This window comes from Anas platyrhynchos, chromosome 3, assembly GCF_047663525.1.
Source record: "Anas platyrhynchos isolate ZD024472 breed Pekin duck chromosome 3, IASCAAS_PekinDuck_T2T, whole genome shotgun sequence".
In the NCBI taxonomy this organism is placed as follows: domain Eukaryota; kingdom Metazoa; phylum Chordata; class Aves; order Anseriformes; family Anatidae; genus Anas; species Anas platyrhynchos.
Window position 1 is genome coordinate 31,794,751 of NC_092589.1, and position 27,719 is coordinate 31,822,469.

The following is a 27,719-nucleotide window of genomic DNA, read 5'->3' on the forward strand; positions in this document are numbered from 1 at the left end:
TGTGTTTTACATACATTTTATTGTGTTTTGGAGAAAATTGCATACAGTCAATCAGGTTACTCCAGCAGTATGTAATATGTTTAGTACGTGTGGTCTGGTCTTTTTCTTTCCAGCTACTCAGCATAATTCTTAGCAGGATTTTATGCTTTAAAGAGTAACTAAACTATCAGCATCCTCTGGGACATCTGTTCCTATTGACATTTTTTGGAAAATTCCTAACTATATTCTGAAATTATGAAAAGACATACTGTGTCTTTGTGGAAATTCAATAATATCTCTGTATCATTTCCTAATAGGAGTATCTGAAAATGTTCCTCTTAGACAAAATGTACTGCCAGTGTCAGAGAACATTTTCTTCAACCCAGAGCTTTTTATTTGTTGTATTTTTTTTGTCACACATCACCATCTCAAGTTATTTTTATGAATAAAAATTGAGTGGTTTTGAGTGGACAAAGTTTTTATTCTGAAAAGGCCTCTGGATTTGCCAGAGGGGAAACAAAAGTCCTAATGGAGCTGCAACAGCTTTAACAAAGTACATTTAAAAAAAAAATAATCCTGATGGCTAAAGATTAATCATCTGGCGGTGAGGAGGGCATTGCTTAAGGAAGTAACACAGACATGCTTGTGAGTGCCAGCTTAAGGTGCTTGCATCTCCAGATATTTCACGGTGCCTCTGCACCACGGCACCTGGCCCCAGCCTTGTGCTGGCACAGGTGTCCTCCTGTCGCGTTGTGGCTCCGGGAGCTAACCTCGCTTTTAGGTGCAAAGTAATGGGCTGAGTTATTTTCCTGACAAAGGAGACACCTGCTCCAGTGTAAGGTGTGGGAACACGGAGGGCAGTGCTGGCAGCATGAGGGCTACGGCATGGGGGTAGGATGTAGAAGGGCTGCAGGTTGGAGTGGCTGCCGAGGACTTTCACCTGAAGTCATGGGCTTACTTTCTACTTTTCTTCATCAGCTTTCGGCCAGTGCTTTCTCTCTGATTTCAGTGGAGTCATACCCATTCTCCACAAGTAGAACTCCACAGAAAAGCAAGTACATTGCTTGGGAAGTCCCTGTGCCCACAGCTACCTGCAGTTTCCCCCATAACTAAAACAAGAACTTCAGTTCCAAATGATCTACTTGCCTGTTATAACCCCAGGTTATCATTTGTATAATTATTTATAATCAGACCTAACTTTAAAACTAGGAAAAAAAAAAAAAAAGCCCTATAAAAACAGAACACAGTGTCCATATTTCAATCATTAAAAAACAAAAGGAATCAAGGCTTTCCTTGATTTTGGATAGTCCGTAAATGTCTTGAGATAGTACCTGAAAGAAAACAAGCAAGAGAGTGAAACTGCATACATGCAAGAAAAGTGGACAGTTTCAATACAGCTCAGCTGAGGAATCTTATAACACCTCCAAACTACTTTGCTTTGCAATCTCTCTGTGTTACTCTGCAAAAAAATATTCCCCAAATATTTGTATCTGGTTATTTAATTAAGTGCAAGCTGATAATAATGCTAAGGTTGTAGCAGACCTAAAGTAGAAACCTTAGGAATTCAGAGCACAGGAGCCTGTCTACTCCAAAATATTACAGAGAGTGCAAGGAACCTTCAGGAAAGGCTCACGTTACCAGGCCCGGTGACAAGATGCCCTAATGCAGGGGAAGCAGTGATGCAACTCGTGCTACATTAACTGACTGTCAGGCCCATTTGACTCCACAGGTTTTCCAGCACGCTGCTGTACTTTCACCTAGCCACAGACAGGCCAATACACTTCTTCTACATTGCATTAAATTTGGATTTTATCTTGAATTCTGGCCCTGCTCCTTTGCCCTTCCCTGGCATTTTGCAAAGTGCATTCCAAGAGCAAGCTACAGCGCACTGTTGGAAGCAGTATGGGTTGTCGTACCTGTGATGGTGATAAGCACGTGGCCCAATGCAGCAAAGAGTAAAAAAGGCAAAGGCAAAGGCTGGTAGGGACCAGGTTGCGATGGCAAAACCAAACCACTCCACAATTTCTCCAAAGTAGTTGGCTCCAGAAACATAGGTGAACAGCCCCCCTGCATCAAAAGACAAAGTATGTGATTTTTACCCTCCTGGAAAGTTCCTTCCCATGAAGTCAGCAACAGACACCCTGCCTTCCTTATTCAGAACCCATAACAGAAACCTAAAATTACTTCTGTGAAGCCAGTGGAGCCATGTCAAAGTACAAGGAGAGTCTTGTACAAGTATAAGAATCAGAGGTAATTCTAAACCAGAGGTTTCCAGCATTTCACAATCATTTATTTCCATTTGGAGAAGGGCTTAAGAAAGCCCATCATTAGAATTATACAAATTATAATTATTAACATTTATTGAATTCTTTTCTGGCCCTAAAAATATTTTGCAACTCCACTACCTTTGGGGAATGCAAAATCTGGATCTCAGTCTTGCTAATCAAAATATTTACAAGGGTCATGTCAGTATTGGAGGCAGGCGGGAGAGATACCAGCATCCACAGCAAGCCAGCAGGAGTCAGCTCCAAAAGCAGGACCTCCTGGATCGCTGTCCATGTTTCTCTACAGAGCCAGGCATTTCCTGGTTCATAGCTCTGACTTTTTTTCCCTGAAGTTTACGTTTTGAATCTTCCTTTTGCAGTGTAAGAAGTCCACTGCTTCTTCTTCCTGGACCAGAAGATTTCCTTCTTTGCAGCTGCCTTTTACAAGGCTAAAAACTCTTATTATCTCCCACTTCAATCTTCTTTAAATTATCCAGTCTGTTTCCTACAACCTCTCCTCACAGGCTGTGTTTGCAGACACTCTTGTTGCTTCCTGCCGACTGTCTGCAGCCAGCTCATGCTCGTTCCTGCTGCTCAGGGAGCATCTGCAGCAAGTACCTGAGCAATACTGGCATTTACGCTTTTATTGGGTTTTGCCACAAATTCAACCTGAAAACGTCATCTGTCCTGCTGCACTACTTCCCCTAATGACAAAAACATACCTTGAGGAATCTTGTAAGTAACTTCCCCAGGTTTCCTCAGCTGGCGCAGCAGGAGATCGCTGTGAATGTTGATTCCCATCCCCAGCAGAAATAAGAGAAGGCCTAAGGAAGAGAAATGAGAAATGGGTTAGAAAGGCAGCTTCTGGTCTGTCCCATTATCCCTACCCAAGGAATTCAAGCACATTTGTGAGGTTTATCTTTGGAGCACACAGACATGAGCCCTAACATGATGTGGGTGGATTCTTTTTCAAGTCAAAAATGTGCTGCTACTGAAAAAGCTACTGAACTGGGGAAGTATGAATGATGGATGACAAAATAACCGTGTATCTCTGTGTCAGCCGTGGGATCCCCTACGCTGGATAACTTCAGTGTGGAGAGCAGTTATGCACAGAAAAATGACCACCCTGAGCAGACTGTTCTGTCAGTCCGATCAGAGCACTTTCAGGTGCTGTGAGAAAAAGCTGAACTTCCCAGGTGGCCACAGTCACTGAGCAGCACAGTCAGTGAACATCGAGGGGAAGGGCAGATGGTGTGTGCACCGGAGATGTGTGAACGTTCCAAAACCAGAGGGCAGGTCAAGGCTCCATTTTCAAGAAGGACATGGAGAAGATAGCTTTCAAGAAGCTATTACGAAAAGAAAGGCTAAAAAGTCAAGAAGCATCCCTGCACGTGGGTTTGTGGGCACTGCGATTGCTCCTCAGGCTTTTTGCCATTGTGCTGTGGTGTATCTATAAGTCCCATCCTCAGGCAGGGAGCAGAGCGTGGTGCTACCACGTGCTACCAGCTGGAGCAGCAGATGTGAGGATAGCCTGCTGCCAATTTTCAGCTGCTGTACAGTTGACCTTATCAGGTCCCACCAGTGCAGGCATTAATGATCTAGAAGATCAGTCATTAAGGTCTGGCTCCCCCTGGCTGAGCAGCACCTACGTATTGACAGTCCCCAGGGATATCAGGTGGCCAAGGACTGGGATGGACTGGGGGGGGCTGGGAGAAGGAGGAGGCCAGGGATAGAAAGGATCAGAGAGAAGCTGGAGAGAAACTGCAATAACTAATAGGATCCTGACAGCAACTGAACAGAAAGTTAAGGGAATAGGCAAAGGACCTGAGGAAGAGGCATATTTTGGGTAGCTGAGGGACAGGTGGCTGAGGTAGCCAGAATTTTCTGGCTGAGGTAGCCAGGAAGGCTAGCTTGAGACAAAAAAAGGGTCCTCTGCCTGCCAGTCTAAGAGACCCCTGTTGTTGTACTTTCTCCCGACTTGTCAGCTGCTGCTTGCTCTTTTTCTTCCCGAGGCATCTCTTTTAGCAGAGAAAAGTGAAGAAGAAGAGCGGATAGCCTGCTAGCAGGCTCCATACCACATCCACGCTGATGGCAGCCTGCCACAGCTGTGCACGTTACTGCAGAGCTGTAGGCAAGTTTCATTATTCTCACTTTACAGCTGGGGAAAGAGGATCCCAGGGAACACAAATTTATCCAGCATGTCACCGGAGCAGGGAAGGGAACCTACATCCCAGGGCAGCTCAGTCCACCGGCAGCGAGGCCGCATGGACAGAGCTGTGGGCATGTACACGGAGCAGTCGCTCCCTCGCTGATGGCTGCTGACAGCTTCTGGGCGGCGAGATTCATTGATCAGCCTCCATTTAGCTGAAAAACTGGAGGCATCTGATTGAGGAACTCTGCAGGTGACATGCCCTACATTTCATGCCACATTAGACACTGAGAAAACCATGTCTGACAGGAATGAAATGGAGGTGGTGGGTGCTAAGAAGCATAGCAAAAAGTACTGGTAAAACCTCAACGCTTCCAGGAGCAGCAGAAAGTTGGGAAGAATCTGCAGAGGAAGAATACATTGGTTTTTATTTAAGTGCTGCTAATAATGTTTTCTTTTTCTTTTTTTTTTTTTTTCCCCTCATTAAATATATTTTTAATTTATTATGCAAATTAGTCAATGGGGCATTTACTTTGATATGTATGGGAGCTGTTGCTAAACAACATCCGGGATTTTTAACATGTGATGCTGTGACACAAGGCTGAACTTTCATCCAGTGCCTAAAACAATGTATGGAAAGTACCTTGGTTACTTTGTACTTGTCATACCCAAAACATTTCCTCTGACCTCCATGTTGATTTTCATTTCAAAGTGTGCATTTAAAAATCATCTCCTGTGCAGCACCAAATGTGTAATGCCACCTAGGTGCTCTTGCTCAGTTATTCTCTCAGGGTTTTTACAGGGCGAAATGTAGCTAGATTCTTAAGTTAGGGAACAGAAAGGAACCTTATTAACATACAAACAGACTGTGCATGATCTCTAATCTTCCCATGTGCCCTACAGGAGAAAAAAGAGCCCTTTGTCTCTAAAGCCTCATTTATGCTGGGGCTTTGCCCTCTGTCAGTCAGAATGGCTGCATCAAGTGCAAACCACCCCAGCAGGGAGAGAAAGCCACAGTTTGCCCTTGCACACTCTTGCCACTGCCTGGTGGACATTTCTGGCCAAGCAGGGGCACATCCCTGCTCAGCTGAGGTCTGAGGCAGCATATCCACAACCCACAGCAGCAGGAGGCTCTTGGGTGGCGTCAGGAAAACAAGGCTGGAGATTTGAGGCTGTGCTCTAAGACCCTCCATCTTCATCGTGCCTTCAGAGGTGGCTGCCTAGCAAAAAAATGTCATTGCACATTCAGTTTATCCGGGCCAGCAGGCAGGTTTTATGCTGATTTCCATCACAACTGATTTGACTCACATGTTCTGTGAAGATTAGGACGTAATTCAAAATGCTGACAAATTGCTTGGAGATTACATCTTGGGGATCCTGCAGCTGTAATTACCTGATGTAAATCTGATGTCAGTGCACCAATCGTTTGGGTATTCAGCGCAGTAAATCAGGTAGTACCCCTGGAGGAAGCCATTATAGATACAGAATAACGTGCCAAAGAAAAGCAATTGCAGTGGGAAAGGTCTGCCTCTAGTGAAGAAGGGGTAAATAAATGTCCTAAGGTAGATAAGAAAACAAAGTCAGCACATTACATGGTAACATTGTATTTGCAATTTCTCTGCTGTAGAAAGAAAAACCTTAACAAAACATAATATATATATATATATATATAAGTCAGTAAAGATTAAATATTGGGAAACAACTGTAACAAAATAAGACCAACAACAAATGGGAACAAGAAATACTGCCAATACCCAGATTTTTCTGGTCCCTTGGGACTGAGCACAGGGTGGGAAGCTCGAAATCTCATCCAGAGTCTCTGTGGCTTCAAGAATATCTCTCTGCCTTCATTCTCCCTTGCTGGTAACACGAGGAACTCAAACCACAAACAGCACTTTCATATTAAGACCTTGGCTGCCCTTTGCTGCCGTACTGCAGAGGGCTGAGCAAAGGAAGCTGTGGAAGCACACGGGCACACCGATGTTCAGTCTCCCAAACATGCCACAAGCACTCTGGAGGAGCTTCCTTGTGGAGAAGACATTCCTGATCCCACCACCAGGAATGATCCCTGAGGGATTTAGCTCATGGGGGGTGTGGAGTTGAAGGCAACATCAAGACCCCTCTGGTTCTCCCATCCCCTGTGGTGTGTAACCTGAGGTGTAATCGCCTTTCCCAGCTCCTCCTGCTCCACTCTCGGATCTCCACTCATCTCCGACACACCGCAGCTCTGTCCTGTTCTGCTCGGACACCTCGACCTAGAGGCAGAGTGATGTTGTTGCCTGCACGGGAGGGCCACTTTGCCCTGGTCTCTGCCTCTCCTCCATGCTTTCATACCCTTCTCTAAAATAAGAAGAGCTAAAAACTTCTGTTTAATATGCTAAACACCAAGATTTTAATGCAGTTCCAGCAACCAAAGCTTCCTTAGACAAAGGCTGTGCTAACACTAGCATAAACATTCGTAGGAGCAAATAATTTGTGATTGTGTGGCTTTCGTCATCACACATTCTCCACTTGAGGAGGGCATACCCCTCTTGACACTGTAGGCAATCCATATCATTTTTGGGAGAGTGGAGATGTTACATTCAGGACTGTTAAGTATTTTCTTACCTGTCCAATTAAGTTCTGTACACGATAAAATCTACACTCATCGTGTCTTTCTTTTGGCCTCTCAGGCTTTGGATGGTGCTTATCATCGCAGTATATAAACTCTAGTGGTAGGCAATCCACAGCCCGGGTTGCCAACATCAACTTCAGCAAGCTGAGGCATAAAATGTCATAACACTATAAATCTAGCTTGAATCTTATTAAGCATGTCTAAAAGTGAGTAAGCTGAGTACAAGCAACAACATGTTAATGTATTCACTGCTTTCCAGAGCAAGATAAGCCAAATTGCTGGCAATTAAGACAGCTATGATGCACAAGTACTAAATCTTTCTAAATACAGTGAAAGCTAAGAGGTACAGAAAATATTTTTCAGGCAGTGGTAGCATAAGCCACACTTAATAAAGCATGGAAAGGAATGCTCTTTGGAGTACTGTTACCAGCTATTGCTTTTGTCCTTCAGGAGTGAGGTGCTGGAGTAGGCAAGGCCAGCTTTAGCAATCAGACCTGCCCATGGAAATCATTCTGGCAAACTGGACCTGAACAGCTATGAGAAGTGGGACACTCACAGGTGGAGACTTGGAGAAAGCAAATTGTACAGAAACATGAGTTGAGGAGGGGAGTTTACACAGCAGATTGGAGTGAGGCCCCTTGTCCAAAACAGGTATGTTTGAGAATCTCCTAATTTCTTTAGCTGATACAGACAGAAGTTCCCACCCGCGCTTCTGTTCCTCATCTCAGCTCCTGGTGAAGCTGCTGCTTGCCATGGCACTGCCTGAATGTGCCGTGGCAGTACGAAGGCTACAGGCGCTCGCAAGATTGTTCATCCAATATTAACGGGAGGGCAAAAATCAGACGTGAAGCTACCTACCAGGGGTGCCGTGGATGCAGGAGGACAGAAGGAAGCTCCGTGCACAGTGTAAGCACAACCTCAGGGGAGCCAGGAGGTGCCAGCTTTTTGTTGTTGTTGTTGAGGGGATAAAATCCTGGCATCAATAAAATCCTGACTCATGGTGATTTCTGAAAATCCAGCTCAGGATTTCATCCAATAATCTGCGTTGTGGAGCAATTTCTCTGAGCAAATCTGCTTCAGTTAATCCAGAGGCCAGACTCAGTTCCCTGTATCTGAACAATGCCAGAAGCCTTTGTTTTAACACAGGGCTTGTCAGCTTGTGCCACACAGCTACCTGAGGGTGCACAAACTGTTCCTGATGGGTTTTGAAAAGACAGCTGAGATAAAGTGAGGATATTTAATAGGATTAAGTAGTACATGGAAGAGTCTGCATCTCTGCTGAAATTATTTTGCAGTGCGCAAATCAAAAGAGGATCAGAAGCCACCATTTTAGACTAACAGATCAAAAAAATGGCCTTTTGGGTTTAGACCAATGACAAATTTGACCTTTATCTTTCAGTGCAATATTGATGACTAATCCTTTAGTCCTTTATTATCTTTACTGGCCAAAGGCATTGCATCTGACTAAACCATTGCCAACAGCTTCCTTTCAAATGAATGAATAATAAATTATTCATCTCCTTTTCCATCATTTATTTTCCAGAAGAACAGGTTTCAAAGAGAAAATGACTTGACATTGCATCCAATTTCATCTCACAGGTATTAGTCCAGCTCCCTCGAAAACTGTGGAGGTTCACACTCAAACTGGGCGAAACCAGAGGTTTCTTCTTCTTTCCTTGGAAGGTGGAAATCTTTTCACCAATGTTACCATAGTCCAGTTAGAGTGGGTTCTCAGACCTCCTCCAGTATCTTGTTAACTGGAGGAGTTTATCCTGCTGCTGTCTTTTCTTCTCCAGGGCCCAGGTGCAGTAGTTCAGGCAGCAGCAGCTTATGCTTTTCAGTCTAGAAACCAGAGGTGTTTCCAGTGTGCATGAGCTATTTTACACCTGGGCCAACCGCGTTAAGCCCCAAGATACACTGTTCAGCCTGGAGAAGAAAAGACTGAGAGGTGATCTGACCAATGTTTATATATTTGTAAAGTGCAGGAGGCAAATGGGTGAGGCCAGGCTCTTTTCAGGTGTGTGACAAGAGGCAGTGGCCAAAAGCAGGAACACAAGAAGTCCCACACAAACATGTGGAAGAACTTCTTTACACTGAGGGTGATGGAGCTCTGGAACAGGCTGCCCAGAGAGGTTGTGGAGTCTCTTTCTCTGGGGATATTCAGTACCTGTCTGGACGCTTTCCTGCTCAACCTACTGTAGGGAACCTGCTTTTAGCAGGGGGGTAGACACAATTTTCTCCAGAGATCCCTTCTAACCCCTGTGATTCTGTAACCTCAACGCTATTTTAGTTGCATGGCCAACTAACAACACAGGAGTTTTTGCTATAGGTTGTCACTTGACCATGTTGGTGGGGAGCTGCTGATGCCCTTGGCATACCTGAGCACTTGGGTGAAGGCTGAAGACATCCACGAAGATGGATCTCTTCTACCTGGGCTAACTGTGATGCCCTGCATGAAGCCTCTAATTATTCTGGAGACTCCTGGATGTCAAAGGACACGTTGCAAAAATGTCTGCTACTGAAGGGTCTGTGCTAAAAATATGCACATACTTTCTCTTTTTGAGACCAATCCCGTAAATTATTTGTGGATTGCTCACTGAGTCAATTTTTAACTTTTACTATTTTTGAGTTGTACCATACAGATTCTCACTGAATACTTGCAGAAGACTGTTGAGCCTATTCCGCACGTACAGTCAACACCAGGGCACAATCTGGTAGCTCATTTTCATGTGCCAACTCAATTTTTTTTTTCAGTTATCCCGAATGGGATTTAAACAAATGTGATAGTTAAAATGTCAGTTTCAAGCAGTAGGCAATCTTGCTATCAGTTCAAAAGGACAAATACTTTCAAAAGTGAAACAGAAGTAATTTAACCCTCCCTCATTGTGCTGGTATCACAAACAACAGTAGAGCTTCCTCACCTCTCCTCATACATCCCACCCTAAGCTGCTTTGCACCTCCTCCTCATTCCCATGGACTGCAATAGGTCCCAAAGGTCAATAAGACAGGAACATTTGAGCAACGAAAGCACACAGGTTCTTAGGAGCCAGTTGTATGGCACAGGGTGGACAACGTCCCTTTAGTTAAGGAGGAGTGTGCAGTCAGACATGCTCTGGCGTAGCCTCAAGAATCATTTCTGGCCATGACCCAGGCGACACGCACACCAACAATGCTGGCATGCAGGAACACCTGTTGGGCTGCTGAACTTCTGGCAATACCTGCCGTAGGTCCAGGACAGACGTCAGATTTCCTGACTGCAGTACTGCAGTTCCACATCATCTCCTGGTGTTTGGAAGGCTGTAAAATCAGGAGCTGAGGTCTAGCTGCAGCTGCCTGTGGAGGCTGTGTGTGGCCCTGGCTGACCACCTGCTGCAGGGCACGCCTTCTTCCTTCCCCTTCCTGCATTGCTGCAAGCGTTTGGGACCATCATAGAGCTGTAATCACTTGCTGGCCCAAGGCCCAGTCCTGTAGACTCATCTTAAATAATTGTCCAGTGATTGTGATGGGAGCAAGAACTCCCTTTTTACTTCAGTCATGCAGATTAACAGATAGCTATGACTAACACAAAGCTGGAATTCACTCTCCTTTCAAAACCACATGCAATTCCACGTTCTTCCAAAAATCTTTGAACAAAGTTTTGGTTGCTATAACTGAAGGAACAAGAAAGATATACACAATACTGACAAGCTTACAGTCCAGCTGCAAAAAAACAACAGTAAACCTGTCACCTCAGGTTTGTTGCTGAGTATTCTGTCTAAAAAAATTTGCTCAATCTCTAATTATTGGGTTATTTGTGGCCCACTTAGAAAATTCATCCACCCTGGAGCCCGTTTGTAGGGACACTCTTTCTTTGCACTCTCTTAGGAGCAGGTTCAGGACTATATGAAGGTTTCTGGAAGGAGCACTCACCTTTCCTGGGGAAAAAACACGGGCACACATCTGACTAAGGGATGGAAAAAGGACTGAGGAAACCCTGAGACAGAGATGGCACCAGAGATGGCACCAGAACTTTCAGGAGTTCTTGAGAGAAAGGGCAATGGAGCATGCAAAGTCTGGGCAACACTGACTGAGGGAAGGACAGCAGAAATGGAAAAGGATTCAGAGTGGCAAAATAAGAAGAGGCCTGGAAGAGATTTCTATACTGGACCATTGGGTCTGCTGAATTTGGACTGAAGATTAAAATGAGAAGATATATTGGAGATAAAAAAATATCAGAAATAATAGAAAATGATCTATTTGGTGGAGCTGAATATCTGTGTGCAGAAGTTCTCATGATACTGAATGGAAGCAAGTTCAAATGCAATCAATATTCATAATAACATTGTACACACACATACACACAAAAAAAAAAAAAGTAGAGAGCTCAGTAGGACTGGAAGAAGAAGGGGGATAACCACAGGTTACAGACACAGGCAGGTCCTTTAATAAAGAGGAGAAAAAGTCTAAGGCTTTGGAATGCATATGCATTTTTCTATGGATAAATGTGGATAAATCATATTCCAATACAGAGAGACAGAGGATAGCATCTCCCCTGGGTGACCGACCACCAATTAATGCGCTTTCTTCTGAAAAACTTTTACCAAGACAGGGCACCAAGTGGTACAGACCTCTGCTCTAAGCCAGTGTGGTAACTTGAGGGTTTTAATAGTGTCTCACGTCTCATCTGAGAAAATCACACACTAACTGAGCGAGTTAAAAACGACAGAGTTAACTCCCTAGAATAGAAAAGCAATTGCTTAACGTTGGCATTTATGAGCAGAGCTCCCAAGTGATACTCACTATCCCAGGAAGGCTGACACCATGGATGGCAGCACTTGCAGAAGCCAGCGCCGTCAAAGATTGACAGTCAAAGGGAATCAGCAACTGTGCTTGACTTCTTGCCTACAGTTTAATACAGACTTCAGGTTGAATTCTTGGTGCTGGATCAGAAAAGCTCAGCTGCTTACGACTGCATTTGAATAAAGTGGGATTTTAGGAAAAGATCTACAATAATTTGCAGAGGCATGTATATCCGATGTGAATGGCTAAGAATAAAATGCTGCTTCTACACTACTATCAATCATTGCTTAAAAAAATTACGCAGTGAGGTTTTTTCCTCAGATAAATCTGAGGAATGTGAGCTATGTAACGTTCAATTTCAACACTGTAAATGCGTAAAGTCAGTCATTCTGACAATCTAGTACTAGTTGGGAGCACATGGTTTATTGTTACAAATTTTAGGCATGCTATATGGTTAGAAAAGTAAGAAGGACATCTACAGTGTAGGGGTGAAATTGAGTCCTCTTCACATCAGTGCATGCAGGATTGATTAGATGTGCTTCACTTAATAAAATACATGTGGTTGGGGGAAAAAAAAAAAGAAAAAATAAATAAATAAATAAAGAACAGAACCTAATAATGGGTATTTGTTTTTAATTAGTAAGGAAGAACTGTGTAGGCTTGACTCCAAGGAACACATTTCTGCTTTTCTAAATTCATTGCAACAGCAGCCAGGTTTTAAAAGCATTTTGCAAGTCTGTGTATGAATTACTTCCTTTATCCTCTTGTTATTCTGCCATTATTTCTGAAGTTGTCACTGGAAAAATCTGGTATCTCCCAGTGATTACCAGCACCCAGTCAGAACCAACAAAGGGGAATTCTTCCTTTTCACTGTTTAGAAAAGGCATTGAATCGTGAAAAGCATTGAATCGTTGTGATCTTTTCTACTGGCTTTAGCAGGTAACAAGTGCCACACTTCAATTATTATGCATTTTTAAAGGGAAACCAAGAACAAAATTCTTGGGCTTGGTGCATTAGCAAGCTGTGCCAGCCAGCCGCAGTCCATCAGCAAGCTACAATCAGTATACATTTATATTGATATATTTGTTCCTCACAGGTTTCCATTTTGGAGTAGAAATCCCACATTGGTTTTAAATACCCTTAATTGTGAAATATTATTTTATTTATATTTGCTCTTAACTAAGCAAATTTTTATGATGTCTTCCTTTTTGCAGAAAGGAGATCTGAAAGAAAGATGGACTAAAAATTGGGGAAAATGGATTGAATGTCCATAACCAAAAGTGACTGGAGCAGCTAGTATCCTAGAACCAGCTGTCTCTATCTATCTCTTCTGCCAAACTGGATAAATTCACTGGAAAGACCGGGATTTATTTTTTTTTTCAAAATAGCCAAAGAAGGTAAAGTGAAGCTAATAAAGCAAAGGAATGATTTCCTGCGTACAGATCCCTGCTGGGATCAAGACCATCCCACGCAGACCCACAGTTTGCCCACAAAGACCACACAGCAAAGTACTGGAGTCCACGACGTACAGCATGATGGACCTTTTGTCTAAAAAAACAAACTCTAGTATTTGCAACAGCCTCCGCCTCCAGGAGTGTTATACACCTACAATAGCAGGAGGCAGGATTTATTTCTATATTTAATTTAGGTAATCCTATTTTCTTAAAATAGGTTTATTTAGTGAAGGAATTAACATAAATTGCATGTATTATGGGAAAGGGAGGGTAGCAGCAGCAGTTGTTCCATGTTTTGATCTTAGCAAGACTTTTTATACTTTCTTACACGTCAGTCTTAGAAGCGTCTTGGAGTTTCCTGATATAGAAGATGTTATTTTAAGTGGCAGTGAAATTGATTGTTAAATTGTATCAAGGGATCATTAACAGTTGTTCACTATCAATATAAAAAGGGTATTTTGAGAGAGGTTCTGTAAAAGACTTTTCTGGTATTATTCAGTTGTTTTCGTGAGTGATATGCCTCTGGGAAAAGGTGAATATTCTTAATATGTTTATGGCTAGCACAACTCTGGTAGATGCTGAGCACACCAAGAGTGAGGAATAGAGTTAACAACAATCCTGAAATATTGGTTTCCTATTTTTAAAACAGTAGGTTTGATTCAGTAAAGACAATGATAAAATAAAACACTTGGGTAAGTCTAACCAGATGTAAGACAAACTGGAAAACTGTATGGGTAGTAGAGGGAATGCTGGTAGGGCACAAACAGCGTGAGCTCAGCCTGTGGTAAAGAAGGCAATAAAATACATAATGTGGAAACAGGAGTGCTGACGGAGACACTCAGAGCAATCTTTCCCCTTTGCATGGTGTTAGTAGGAACTTAGAGCATACTAAGTACAGCTGAACTCTACTTTATAACATGCAGGGACAAAGCAGAAGCAGTCCAGAGAAAAACAGCTGTGGTTTAGGAAATGTGAGCTATGTGGAAAGACTGAAGCACTCGGGGTTGTTTCACCTGACAGAAAACCTGTGGATGACATTGTAACAACTTACAACTTCATTAAAAGTTGCTGCAAAAAATAAAGAAGTATTAGCTGGAGGGTTGGAAGAACGTCCATCACTGGTGGTTTTTAAGGACAAGTCAGACAAATGCCCATCAGGAATGATGCTTAGACTGATCATCTTTCCTTATTCTCTGTAATTTACCCTGCAATTGCAATTCTGGGCTGTTGCAGACTTGGTCATTACAGGACACTGGAGCTCGTGGAGGCCTTTCCTGTGCTAATTTTGTCCATACAGGTCAAAGCACTGAGAAGAAAATTCAAGGACTATATGGCCAGGAACTGTACAAGAATGGGAACTTGGAGCTATCTTGGTGAGAGAGAGCTGGGGAGGAGTGATGAGATCTGGAATTAGCTCTACAACAGCAACAGCAACAACAAAAACTAGCATGAGCAAAACCTCTTACTCAGGCTGCAGACTGAACCCAATGCCAGGCCAGCTATCTCAGTTGAAACCCTAACTAAACTTGGTCCAGATTTAAAATTGTATGAGTGGTAGAAGACAGGACTAGGGTCAACATGAAAAGATGAACTGCGGTGAAGACAGACGTGCAGATACCAACCACAGTACTTCATGCTTGCCTCTACTAATTGCTGGTATCTAAAGGACAGCAGTACATAATGATTAAGGGAGTGTTTGTTGTTTTATCTAAGCAATAGTGTGTCAAAGGCTCAGCCAGCTAAAGCATATATTTCAGCAAGGTATCTCACTCTTTTCTTCTCCAGAAATAACCACTTGATATTTATGAAGACAGATCACTTTGTTCCTATTGCTAAACTATGGGTGCCTGCCAAAGGCACGAAACATGTGCCAGAGTAACTTAACCAGACACTGTGCTATGCACTTCAAAAAACTCCCTGCTCCACTGGAGCGGAGAGCTGAAAGAGTTCACAGAGGCTCAGAGTGTGAGAAGAACAAAAGGACACATCTACATGAAAAATGGTACAAAACCTAAGGATGCACAAATCTGTGCTCTTACAACTGCACTTATCAGAGAAAGTGTAATTATTTCCCACAAGTGGCCCACATGGGGCTGAGAAATGACCAAGGAAAACCAGACAGTTGGTAAGTTAACCCCCTCCAAAGTTACATCTTGGTCAGACTGTATCCCACTGACATACACTAGCCTTTGTATCTGTTCAGAAAGCCCCTGGAGAGTTGCAAGAGACATTGCTAGTAGTATTTAAAACATTATTAACTGGCTTTTTCCAGTCTAGTAAGGACCTTTTTGTCCTCTTTTAAGCCTAAACTCCTGCTCTTTCTCCATTTTGCTCTTCCAGCCTTCCTGACTTTGTCTTTTCTTTGTCCTTCCTTCTTCAGATTCTTGCCTCCCTTATAGTTTCTCATGATTTTTTTTCCTCTAGTCAAGATTTGTCTCTCTTGCTACCTAACAACTGCACTCTGCCTCTCTGTCTTGTAGTTCTTTCACCTTTGCTCCTCTCCCTTTGCAATTAGGACTGAATATCTTTAGCAACAGGATTGCTTCTCTTGGGCTCCCAAACAGGTCCTTGACCCCTCTACAACAGATTTTCCAGATCCTGTAGCTGGAAATGACTCAGCCATGACACAGTATTAGTACAGTTTACACTGACTTGTCCATGAAAATGTGTTGTGCTTCCTAAACTACTTAATTCTCAATTCCATTTGGCTTTGCATTGCCTCCATAGGGCCAGTTGTTGATGAACTCTTGCGTAATTTGAACACATAACAGCATTGGTCTACACGGTTGCTATGGCAGAGAGCAGCAGAGATGGGCTGTTACTCCCAGTAGCAATGCTTGGTACTTGTGGAGGTGAGGACCTCCTGGGTTTGCTCTCCCCCTGTCCTAAGTGCCCATGCACTTGTTTTTTGTGAAGGAGGAACAGGCCAGGAACCTGGGGAGCACGTCCGCACTTGGGGACCTGTGAGCATGTGTTCAGAGGCAGTGTGCTCACTGCTCCCACACAAGGCAAGCAGGCTCCCAGCTGCCTCGCTGATCAGCCTGAGCAGCTGTGTCTGTGACAGGGGCTCACAGAGCAGGAGGGACACTTGGGGACTACAGGAGACTGAGAAACAGACCTAAGGTCATGAGTGCATCTGGTGACAGCCAGCAGCCACCTGAGAGTCTCACCCCAAGTCTGGAGACTTGACACATCTGTGTTGTTTATTCAGCTACATGAAGCAGTTTGAGATTGTGAGCTATGTGTTGCTCAAAAAAAAAAAAAAAAAAAAAAAAAAAAAAAAAAAGCACCTGAAGACCTGTGAGAAAACTCAGGTCATAAATTAAAGCAGTTTAAGGCCCTACCTCGGCTGAGAGTGCTTCTGCCTTTCACCATGCAGCAGGCTAATGGTAGAAGGATTTCTGACTGTTTCGCCACTGCCCACAGGGTTCAGAAGTACAGCACTGGGTCATCTTCTTCCTTGTTTCTTAATATGCAATGACATGCTCTGAGAAACTGAAAGACTGAGCAATAAACTTCTGCAGCAGTTTGGGCTTGTCTCATGTTGGGAAAGTCTTCTTCATAACCGTAATGACCAGAAACACTACATACATTTTTTTCTAAGTTTGGAGCCTAATTCTTTCATAAGAAAATTTCAGGCCTTTTAACAGACTTGTTCCCTGCACACATTCAAAAACACATTTAACTGAACAATTACAACATTTCAAATTATTTTTCATCTCTGACAGCTTTGCACAGTCAGCTTAGTTAAAACAAATGTCTTGCATTAGTCTGATTAAAAACATGGTGCGTCATTAAATTCCATGTGCCAGACCAAGCTCTGTCCTCAGCTGTGTCTATATTTCAAACTAATTCAAAAGCAATAAGGATGAGCTTGATTTTTGAAGGAAGACAGAAATTCAAAGGCCAAGATATATCATTATGATGACAAAGCAGAAAAACTGCTTATTGCAACACTTAAACTCTTGGAGCCCATGCTGCATTTGAAGGGCTGTTGATTAGTATAATCATTTTAACCAGTAGACTATAGCAACCGAATATGGAAACCACAAACAAAAAACATGGTACTCCAACTTGCACGGCTAAAAATTAGAGGAAGTCAGGTCCGTGCTAAAATGTCCTGGAGACTCACATTTGCATAGACATGTCTTGAGGAGTACTGAGTACGTTCAATTTGATTAGTTTTCAATACCTCCCACACTTCCGCTCCTGTAATTGGCAGCATCCTGCCATTATAAGTCAGAATCTCAGCCATAGCCTTCTATCAGCAGTTTAACCTGATCAATGTCTACAGCCGATACCTAAAAAGTTGTTCTACTTCTAAAAAAGTAAAAAATGTTGAAGTTGGAAGTTATAATTTCTAAATCCTTAGGTTCAGATTTTGAAAAACATTGGTTGAATGTCTTTCATTTGGAAAGGTAGTAATCCAAATTACTCCTGAACCTGCATGACCTCATGGCATCCATGGCAGTACAGACACAGAGAGGAACAGAATCTGAAATGTCCAGGTGAGGTCCCGAGTTTGTGTTCACACTAAAATGGTCAGAAGATTTTTTTATTTTTTATTATTTTTTTATTTTTTTGTAATGAAAAGAGCTGTCATGGGCTGACACTGAGTCACAGCCAGCTCTGCTCCCTTCCAAACTAAATACTACATCGAAAGATTTTCTATCTCATAAAATTGCTAAGTGAAACACTCAATTCATAGAAAATGTCAGTATTAGTGTCCTTTGTTCCCCAGATTTACCCCAATACTGTCCTCTTGCAATTTTTCTGTTCCATTTCTTCTCAGTCCTTTCTGTTTCTAACATTTCTCTTACTAGCCCTTTCCTGTTCTGCTCTTTCACCTGACCTTTCTATCTCTTGCCATCTAACCCTGACCAGAAGCCTCACAGTATTTTTTATTTCTCTGCATTAAAGACAAATTGTATTTTCCTATCCCTCGCTGACAGGACTCCAGACAGGGAACCCTTTCACCCCTACCAGCCTGAATTGCATGAGAAGCGCTGCTCTGCCCCTGCAGTGCTGGCCTGGACAATACTTGGCTGTATTGCAGGCTCGCACACTTTGGTCCTGCTTATAGCCTCAGATGAACCAGAACTGCTCAGCACAAGTAGACTCTAAAGATGTTAGTTGACAAACTTTATGTCCCTGAACAAATACAAATGCATTTCCCAGAAACAACTCCGCCAACTTTAAATTGCTTTTGCTGGGAACAGCCAGAGACACATCTCTTGACTTCAGTAACCTTAACCCAGGCCAACTTTGAAAACACGAATGCTTTGATGATTTTTATTTTTTTTTAAGTTATAAAGAGAAGCAAACACACACAAAGAACTCAACAGCATAATGTAAACACAACTTTTGTTTCTCCCCTTCATTGTTCTCAGGAGCAGCAAAAGTTTTATAGATGCGCATGCATTTTCCTGCCCCAGGTGTGTGACAGGAGTCCCTGAAAGGTCTGCTTAGGACAACATTCTCCAGAAGTATTCTGCATCACTTAGTAGAGCACTCAAAATCACAGAATCATCCAGGCTGGGGAAGACCTTCAAGATCATCAAGCCCAGCCCTCACCCAACACCACCAAGTTCTGTCACCAAGCCATGTCCCTAAGCACCACATCCACTTCTCTCTTAAATACCTCCAGAGATGGCCACTCCACCGCCTCCCTGGGCAGCTTGTTCTGATGCTTGGACACCTTTCTGGTGAAGACATTCTTCCTGATATCCAACCTAAACTTCCCCTGGCACAACTTGAGACCCTTTCCTTGTGTCTCATCACTTGTCACTTGAGATAAAAGGGACCGACCCCCTCCTCACTGCAAGCTCCTTTCAGGCAGCCGTAGAGTGCAACAAGTCCACCCATCAACCTCCTCCTCTCCAGACTGAACAGCCCTCGTTCCCTCTGCTGCCCCTCACAAGCCTTGTTTGCCAGTCCCTTCACCAGCAGGGTCACCCTGTTCTGCCCACGCTCCAGCACCTCAATGTTCCTCTGGTAGTGAGGGGCCCAACACTGGACACAGCACTCAAGGTGCTGAATACAGAGGGACAGTCACTGCCCTAGTCCTGCCGGTCACACTGCTTCAATGTGCATCTCTACCAGGAGAACACCCTTATGCGATTAGACTGCATTGAGTAGCCCAGCTAGCTTATTCAGATGGTGGCACGAAGGCCTAGTTTAAAGGGATTTGGCTTTATAGCAAGGCAATCCAAGTTGTCTTCACCAGCATGTCAAAGTGACATGAGCCCTCACTCGGCCCTGGGATCTGCTTCAGTGTAGTCCTGCCAGGGAAGTGATCTGCTCCTTAATGTCACAGACAGGCAAACCCACTTCCTCTGGTAGACAACACATCTCTTTGCAGACAACCTTTATACAGGGACATTTTCCAAAGACTTTTCTGGGTAGCAGCCTCCTAACATGAAAAGTGTTGGATTAGGTTGGTGAAATTTAGCACAGTTGTAAGCAAAATGGTATATATGGCAAATATCAACTGTGGGTGACTACTGGTCAATTCACCTGCCACATTTAAATAAACATCTAGAAGAGAACAGCACTTCAAGGTGTGTAACATAAGAATGGTTATTTGATTAATAGTTTAAGTATAATTCTACTTGACCAAAATGACTTTAATTTTGAAGGAGATAACATGAATATCACCACCGGCAGTCCTATAGATGCAGTGTTTGGAATGTGTACATATTTATAATCAGAATAGTACAAGGCTGTTTCACAGGTTTTTATTCTTACCTGAGATCCCCAGAACTAGGAAATGACCTAAGTGTATAAGCTTTTCAATACACAAAGGGTTTTGTGAAAATTTCTGCTGCGTGTATGGAATGAACCTTAGCTCTTCTCCCATGCTTTTTATTTGATACTTAAAAGAGTAGCCCTAATAAAGGGATACTGCAGACTTTCCACGATCAAAACAAGTAATTTCTTTGTTTGGTAGAAGGAATATTATTTTAAAGTAAAAACATTTACTAAGACTCTTGCATATAGTGTAGCCTTTTTTCTCTTAGTTTACTCCTTTACAATTCTGCTTTTCAAATATCAACAGCAGGAATCTGGTAATGCAGATACAAATCTTTACGTTCTCTTCAGTCTAACTGAAGCTCAGTGGAGTTCAATGCTCAGCATGTATCTTTCCACAAGGCTTTAAACTCCCGGGGTACAGAGCATTGTAACTTCCTCACTGAGGTTTGGAAGCCCACCTGGGTGAGATCAGAAGGACCTACTTGTGCCTTGGTGACTGCCTCGTGGCTGGGACTTCAGGTCTCTGCAATTTGAACAGCTCTCTCCAGAGCGGCAGGGACTGAGCACCCACCGAGCCTTTAATTATCAGTGACAGGCAAACGGGAGTGACCGACTGAGGTGCTTCAGAGGAAGCACAAATACTATTTTAGCTATGGCCCTGCTCCAGGTAGCAGAGATGGAACAAGGAGAAAAAACTTCTGTGATCTGCTCTGCATGTGCCATACCTTCCTTTCCTTCCAGAGGACAGAATAGACACTTGGTATATGAAACCAGCTGATTGACTGCAAGACAACAGGTATAGTCTGGAGTGCTAAATTGTGATGATGGGCAACACACACACGCAAAAACAAAACAAAACAAAACAAAACAAAACAAAACAAAAACAAACAAACAAACAAAAACCTTCTTGAACAAACAAATTTGGGAATTACTGCCTTAGGTGGCACAGCAGGAGGGGTGGACATGACAAGGAATGGAGAGCAAGAGAACAGCACACAGTAATGTCTATCTCGGAAGAAAACCTCAATTATAAACTAAAAAAAAAAAAAAAAAAAAAAAAAAAATCACAGATTAATTGGCATCACGTACAAATATACTGATAGCAGGCACACTGTCTTGAAAAGATGTGAAGAAAGATAAGTCTAAGTCACCTAAGTGATCTGGGGGTTTTGGTCTACAGCAAGCTGCAGACGAGGCAGCAGTGCAGCAGCGTGCCTTGGTGACCGGGAGGGCCAACCCTACCCTGGGGTGCATCAGGCACAGCACTGCTAGTTGGTCGAGAGAAGGGATTGTCCTGCTCTGCTCTGGTGTGGCCTCACTTCAAGTACTGTGTGCAGTTTGGGGCACCACAATAAAAGAAGAACATAAAACTATTAGAGGGTGCCCAAAGAAGGTCTACAAAGATGGTGAAGGGTCTGGAGGGGAAGACATATGAGGAGCAGCTTGAGGGCCATTGGTGTGCTCAGCCCCGAGCAGAGCAGGCTGAGGGGAGGCCTCATGGCGGCCTGCAGCTCCCTCACGAGGGGAGCGGAGGGGCAGGCGCTGAGCTCTGCTCTCTGGGGACAGTGACAGGACCCGAGGGAACGGCATGGAGCTGGGACAGGGGAGGGTCAGGCTGGGGGTTAGGGAAAGGGTCTGCACCCAGAGGGGGGTCGGGCACTGGGATGGGCTCCCCAGGGCAGCGGTCATGGCACTGAGCTGCCAGAGTTCAAGAAGTGTTTGGACAACGCTCTCAGACACAGATTTTTGGGTGGTCCTGTGTGGAGCCTGTGTTGGACTAGATGATCCTTGTGGGTCCCTTCCATCTCACAATATTCTGTGATTCTACAATACCTCTGCAGAAATTCTTCCAGTCCAAGGGATAAAAGGAGAAATGATGTGGGTACGCTTTATGCTGGGCAACAACTGCAGGTGTCTGTAATGTTAGGCCATTTTCCAATGGAAAAGGAACATATAGATGAGACTATTTGTACTAACCGTGAGGAAGGCAATCAGCTGGTATTCAGTTATAAGGGAATAATTATGAGGGTATTCAATAATGCTAGAGGAGACTGCAAGGAAGCAAATTCAATAGCAGCCCTGGATATGTGAACATTTTACACTTCTGGGACAAAGCATGCTGAGATGTTTTGGTTGACTACTTACACGCTAATTTGAGGAACCTGGGTAGAAACAGCAAGAAATCTAATATTTTCACTGATGAGATGAAACTGGATATAGCTGGCATTACTGAAACTCATTGGGAAGAATTGCAAAAAGTTAAACTCATTGACTGAGCAGCAAAGAATGCATGAAGGAGGCAGAGAGAATGGCCAGCCTCCTCTAGGGATATCACTACCAGATCTAGAGTTAAGCCCAAACAGAAGAGGGAATGCAGATGTGTTACTGGGCAGCTGGTGAAGGCCAAAAGGCACGTGGTTAGGATCTACTGCAAAGGATCAAGGTGAAGCAAAATAGAGAATTGTACTTGTTACTTGTCAAATACCTGCATGTTATGTGCTGGGAGATGAATGGCAGAGGTTTCAAGAGGCCGCTATTGAAATATCTTTAGTTCTTGACAATGATGATGACTTTCTAAGAACAAAAGATAAAATAGGTATTTCTTTGGGGAAAAAATAATTTCTGGATTGAAGCTGGTGGCTATTATATGGTCTGATTATATCTGCTATTAGCCAGGAGTCTCCTACTTAGAAACATACAGTTTAAACTTAATCTAATCTCTGCTTATCTACTTGGTGTTTCAAAAAAAACATAATAAAACCCCATTATGAATGAGTACAAAATACCTCTAAAAATCATGAGCCAATTTTCTCACTGTTCATGAGTAGGCACACCTACAGGACAAAAAGAAAAGTGTGTCCAGGTGAGTGCTGCACATGCCTGACCAACCAGGCAGTACAGGCAGGCTTAAGAAGACTGGATGAGCCCATTTTGCAGAGCCTGGGGAAAGGGAGCAGCTTTTTCTTTCTAACCCCAGTTTGGTTTTGGAGGGAGGAGTACTGGCCAAGAGATGCATAAAGAATTTGTGCAGGGTTCAAATGCTCCTGGTTTCCCATTCTTTAGCCATGAAAGTTGGCTTTCCCTGATTTTTTCAGAGTGATCTCTGTAGAAAACTAAGTACAGGCACACCAAATGGGTCACCTGTAACCAATGGAGGTTGAGGATTCAGCTGTCTCTGAAAGACCTGCCTGCCTAATGCCTGTCAGACTGCTAGAACACACTTCAAAATGAAAACAACAAATTTATTTATTTATTTTTTATACTAACAGAGTAAAGGATTATGTTTGTAGCTCCGTAAGACAAGACTTTCTCCCTGACTGTTGAAGTTGGCATCTCCTCTGCTCCCCCGCCACTCTGTCTTACTCTTTTCTTGCCTGGTCTGAGTTCTAAGAGAAATGCAGCCTTATGGTTTATATGGAACTTGATTGTGATAGCTCCCTCTCATCCTCTTATATTCTGTTTCCCCACTTTGGTTCTTGAATGGGATGCAAAATGGAAATGCAGTGAACAGGCTCCCCACCCACCCCAACACCACCTGAGGACTTCAGCTGGCATCCTCACTGCATTCCTGAACCAACACAGCCCCTCTCGCAGGAAAGGCTGTATTACAAAATACATTTCAAACCACAGTCCTTTAAAGTGATTTATGACAAGAACTATTCTGGTACATACATCTCATGCCACTCATCATTTTCTGTTCACAGACAGCTTTTCCTAGAGACTGCAGATACAGATGGCAGATTTGGCATTAAGTGAGTGCTTCTCTCACTTTCTTCCTTTCTTCTCTGCCTTCCCAGCCCATCAGTTTTGGAGGCCCTGCTATCACAGACCCTTCCATATGAAAGTGAAGAAGCTGTGAGCTTACCTAAACCAGATGTGATAAGTTCAGATTTTTATGGGATGTTTTCTTTAGCACCGTAGGGCCTCTGGATTTGATTAAATTCACACCATGCTGCGGTAATACAGCGCACACGGAGAGACAGAAAGCTGGCCAGCCACAGATAGCAGACAAACGGAGTTTGGGGGGAGGGGGGAACATTTGGGATTCCCCCGTTTGCTCCCCCCACCCCAAACCAGCAGGCGCAGAGTGCCTTTTAGCTCTTGCCGGCGGCCACAGGGAACGCACCATCTCGTGCTTGCCACGAAGAGAGAGGCTGCTGCCTAGCGGTGGCCGAGAAGGCTGGAGAGCGCCCTGCATCCCCACGAGGAGGGAGGGCGAAGGAGGTCTCCTGGCATCCTCCTCCGGCTGCGGGGCTCGGTGTGGGGCCGCGGGCAGGCTCCTGGCACCCCGCCTCGCCCCCTCCCGGGGTGCGGGAGCACCTCCGCCGGGCGGGCAGGGCGCTCCGGCGAAGCCCGCCCCAGGAGCCCCCGGCATTAACCCCGGGACTTTCTAGGAAAGGGTTATGGGGTCCCTGCCACGCTCCACCCTATTCCTCAACGACCTGGCAGCAGATACAAAAGCGCCGCCGAAAAAGCCGGCAGATGGCACAAATTCTAGGCGAGTGGTGAGCATCAGTGCGGGTCGGGCAGCTGCACGGAGCACTGAGCCCATTCAGAAAATGACTTCCAAAGCAAGGAGTGTCCCTAACGGGACTGTAACCTTAGCAAGAACCAGCTCCGGGGTGCTCCAAGGAGCCTGGAAACACAGGGCTTCCCGGCGTCACTCTGGAGCAGAAGGCATCCTGTGGGCTGTAAGCATGGGAATAGCCTATGGGAACAGGAAGGTGCTGGTCTCTAGATACGGTCCTACAGCTCTGGTGCTACAGCCAGCTCTGAGGTCTTCGCTTTAAAATGGATGTAGGAAAGGAGAAGAGGAAAATAGTTTCCAGGGAGGGAAAAACTGCCTTGCATTGATGGCCTTCAGCCGTGGTTCAGTGCTGTGATAAATCTGGTTTAGGTATGACACCTCAGATCAAATCAAAAATGTTGCAGCTACATGACACCACATGCAACAGCAGGACAAAATCATTATGCTCATTTAAACCTGTTCCTAAATTTATGAAAAGGTAACTTTATCCTGACAAACTTCATGCTGGATGAGGTACCATGTATCTGCACCGCTCTGTGTCAGATCAGGTAATGTCCCTTCCCCTGTAGCTGGCAGAAAGCCAGCATAAAAACATAAATCTTTCATAAGCACCATATCATGTGCATTAGCCAGTTCATCAGAAATACGATCATGTGCTCCTGTACTATCTGGATCACACCAGTGCAGACAGAGGACCTGACAGCTCTGTAACAAGCAGGTTGAAGGATGATCTGATTACTGTATAAGTGATACCACGGTCAGAAAATACTGAAGGATACTACAGAGTGCTTTAAATTAGCACAGAGCAAGAAGCAACAAGCAACACTGGGAAGAAATCAAGAGTAGTCCTATTCAAGCACAACATTTTAAACACATTGAGTGATAGTGAAAGAATTCACAAGACTAAACTACCAAAGAAAACAGCAGATTCTCCACAGAAAATGATGGATTCTCCATCTTCTGGGGTCTTCGGATCAAGACTTGAAGATATTCTGAACTAGGTGCTTCAGTCAAACACAACCTACTGGTGCAGGCAGTGTGGCTGGTCACAGCATAGAGGAAGGCAGAATGGCTACTATAGTGGTCTTTAAAAGTTTGTTTCTCTAATAATCCACATTGTCCTTCTGGGCATACCTGTTTAAAACTTCTATTCCACATGCATGTTTGGTATAAAGAGATCCGACAAAATTAGGAACAATAAAAGCTTTCCTGTAGAGACAAAGTTGTTGCTAAAATATGCAACAATACATGAAGAAGCTTCTCTTTACAAAGAGGTTATTTGCATACAAACATAAAGTAATGCTTAAATGCAGATATCAGATGATCAGTAGCAAAAGTAGGAACAGATTAGTTAGTAAGATAATTTTATAACTAAAACCAGAACATCTTTATTCACTTCAGAATTTTAAAGTCAGAAAAACTGCAATAGGCTACATCCACTAAGTAAATGTAATTTTATTAATGATCAATTCCATATTTAACTTATATTTGCAGTCGAGTTTAAACATTAAATTATTTAAAACTGTTGTTAGTTCATTTCTAATGAAGATAATTTTTAAAAATTTAGATAAACTATGGATATTATATCAAAGTGCTGAACCTCTTCTCAAATACCATAAACTAGTGAAACATTTGTAAGCAGAAAAACTCCTCATTTTCTCGTTTTGTTGCTCTTCTACATAACGAGAGAGCACTAGCATGTAATGCAATATTTTGAATATTAATTGGTTTAAAAGAATCCCCGAAAGGTTTGCATGAGAAGAGGCTGCATGCTGTAAGAATAATACTGGAGTAACATGCAATGCTAGAAACAAAATAGGTGGTTATGTAGACTTGGTTAAACGAGAGCTTTTATTTTTACAAGGAAAAAAGTACAATCTGGCCACAGATGAGAAGAATCTCCAAACTGTTTGAGGAAAAAGAAGTACGAAAACACAGGGCTTCTGCCTAAGTCTAGCAGAAATGTTGGGAAAGAAGGCACTGTCTCAGATACATGCACACCGGTAGGGTAACGTCTCGTTCAGTTGTCTAGTGGTGCTCATTGATTTCCTTTTCTGAAACGAGCAGAAATCCATGAGAAGAGCAGAAGGCATTAAATTAAATTTAGTAGGACTACATGCAATTAATACATCTAGTTTTCTGGGAGCCTGGTGTGCGACAGGTAGCATCCTCCAGCTGATTTAGTATAGCAAAGACCACCTTAGTGATAATGAATACAACTGTAAAATAAGTGTTTTAGCCCTTAAAACCATTTCCCGTTTTATTTTCAACATCCTAAGTTCTGCATCCCTAAGCTGGCTGTTGTGAGACTGCTGCTGGATTTTCAATGTATTGATCGTGGCTGAGTCGCAAATAACCAGTTTTGCTCAGTTGTCACATGCAAGTTTTATATTTCTGGGAAAATAGAAAATAAGAGAGAACTAGGAGTTGGGATAAAGGAAATAGGAAGGTTTCGCTTCAGAAGTCACATCTCCCTTCTCTAGGGAGTGACATTCTGTTCTCGCCTGTCCTCTCCGCCTGCGGACAGTCGGTTTGACCACCAGCCGACAAGCAGCAGCATGCAAACTCCTGACGAGACCCCGCGGGAGATGGCAGGGGGGCAGCGGCAGCAGCAGCAGCGGGCACAACACACACCCGGCATACGAGGAGGCAGGCGGACAAACTCCTGCGGTACCCTCCAGCAGCGTCCCCCCGGCCGGCCCGCTCCCCGGGGTACCTGTAGAAGTAGTGCCAGCAGAAGAGGCAGCAGAGGAGGCGGCAGCCCAGCGGCTCGAGGCGGGGCGGGCTGCGCAGCGCCAGCAGCAGCGCGGGCACCAGGAAGGAGGGCAGCTCCTGCACGAACCAGGCGCAGCGAGCCGGCAGCCGGCCCCGCGGCCGGCACAGCCGCTCCTCGTGCTTGCCGTAGCGGGACGGCACCCGCAGGTACAGCGAGAGCTGCAGCAGCGCCAGGGCGCCCAGCAGCGAGCTGAGCGCCGGCACCAGCCCGGGCAGGCAGTGCATGCTCGGCCAGGGGGGCGCGGGGCACCGCCGCTCAACGCCCGGCGGCCGCCGCCAGCCCCGGCCCTTATTAGAGCGGCGGCGGCCGTCACCCCGCCCCGCCGCGCTGCCTCCCATCGCCCGGGCTCGTCAGAGGGCGCAGCCCCTCGCTCGCCCGCGCCCCTGCCCGCCCCGAGGGGAGCTGCGCCCCGCGGGGGGCTCC

At 44.3% G+C, this 27,719-nt stretch overlaps 1 protein-coding gene across 1 annotated transcript; it reads right to left on the minus strand.

The window, feature by feature from the left end:
- SRD5A2 (steroid 5 alpha-reductase 2) lies at nt 1–27,719 on the minus strand. Its single transcript, XM_027453871.3, has 5 exons — nt 27,237–27,719; nt 5,786–5,949; nt 2,966–3,067; nt 1,896–2,046; nt 1–1,310 (listed from the first exon to the last, which is right to left on the minus strand). Exons 1-5 carry the CDS (start codon nt 27,632–27,634, stop codon nt 1,244–1,246), a joined length of 882 nt encoding a protein of 293 aa, XP_027309672.1. The 5' UTR covers nt 27,635–27,719; the 3' UTR covers nt 1–1,243.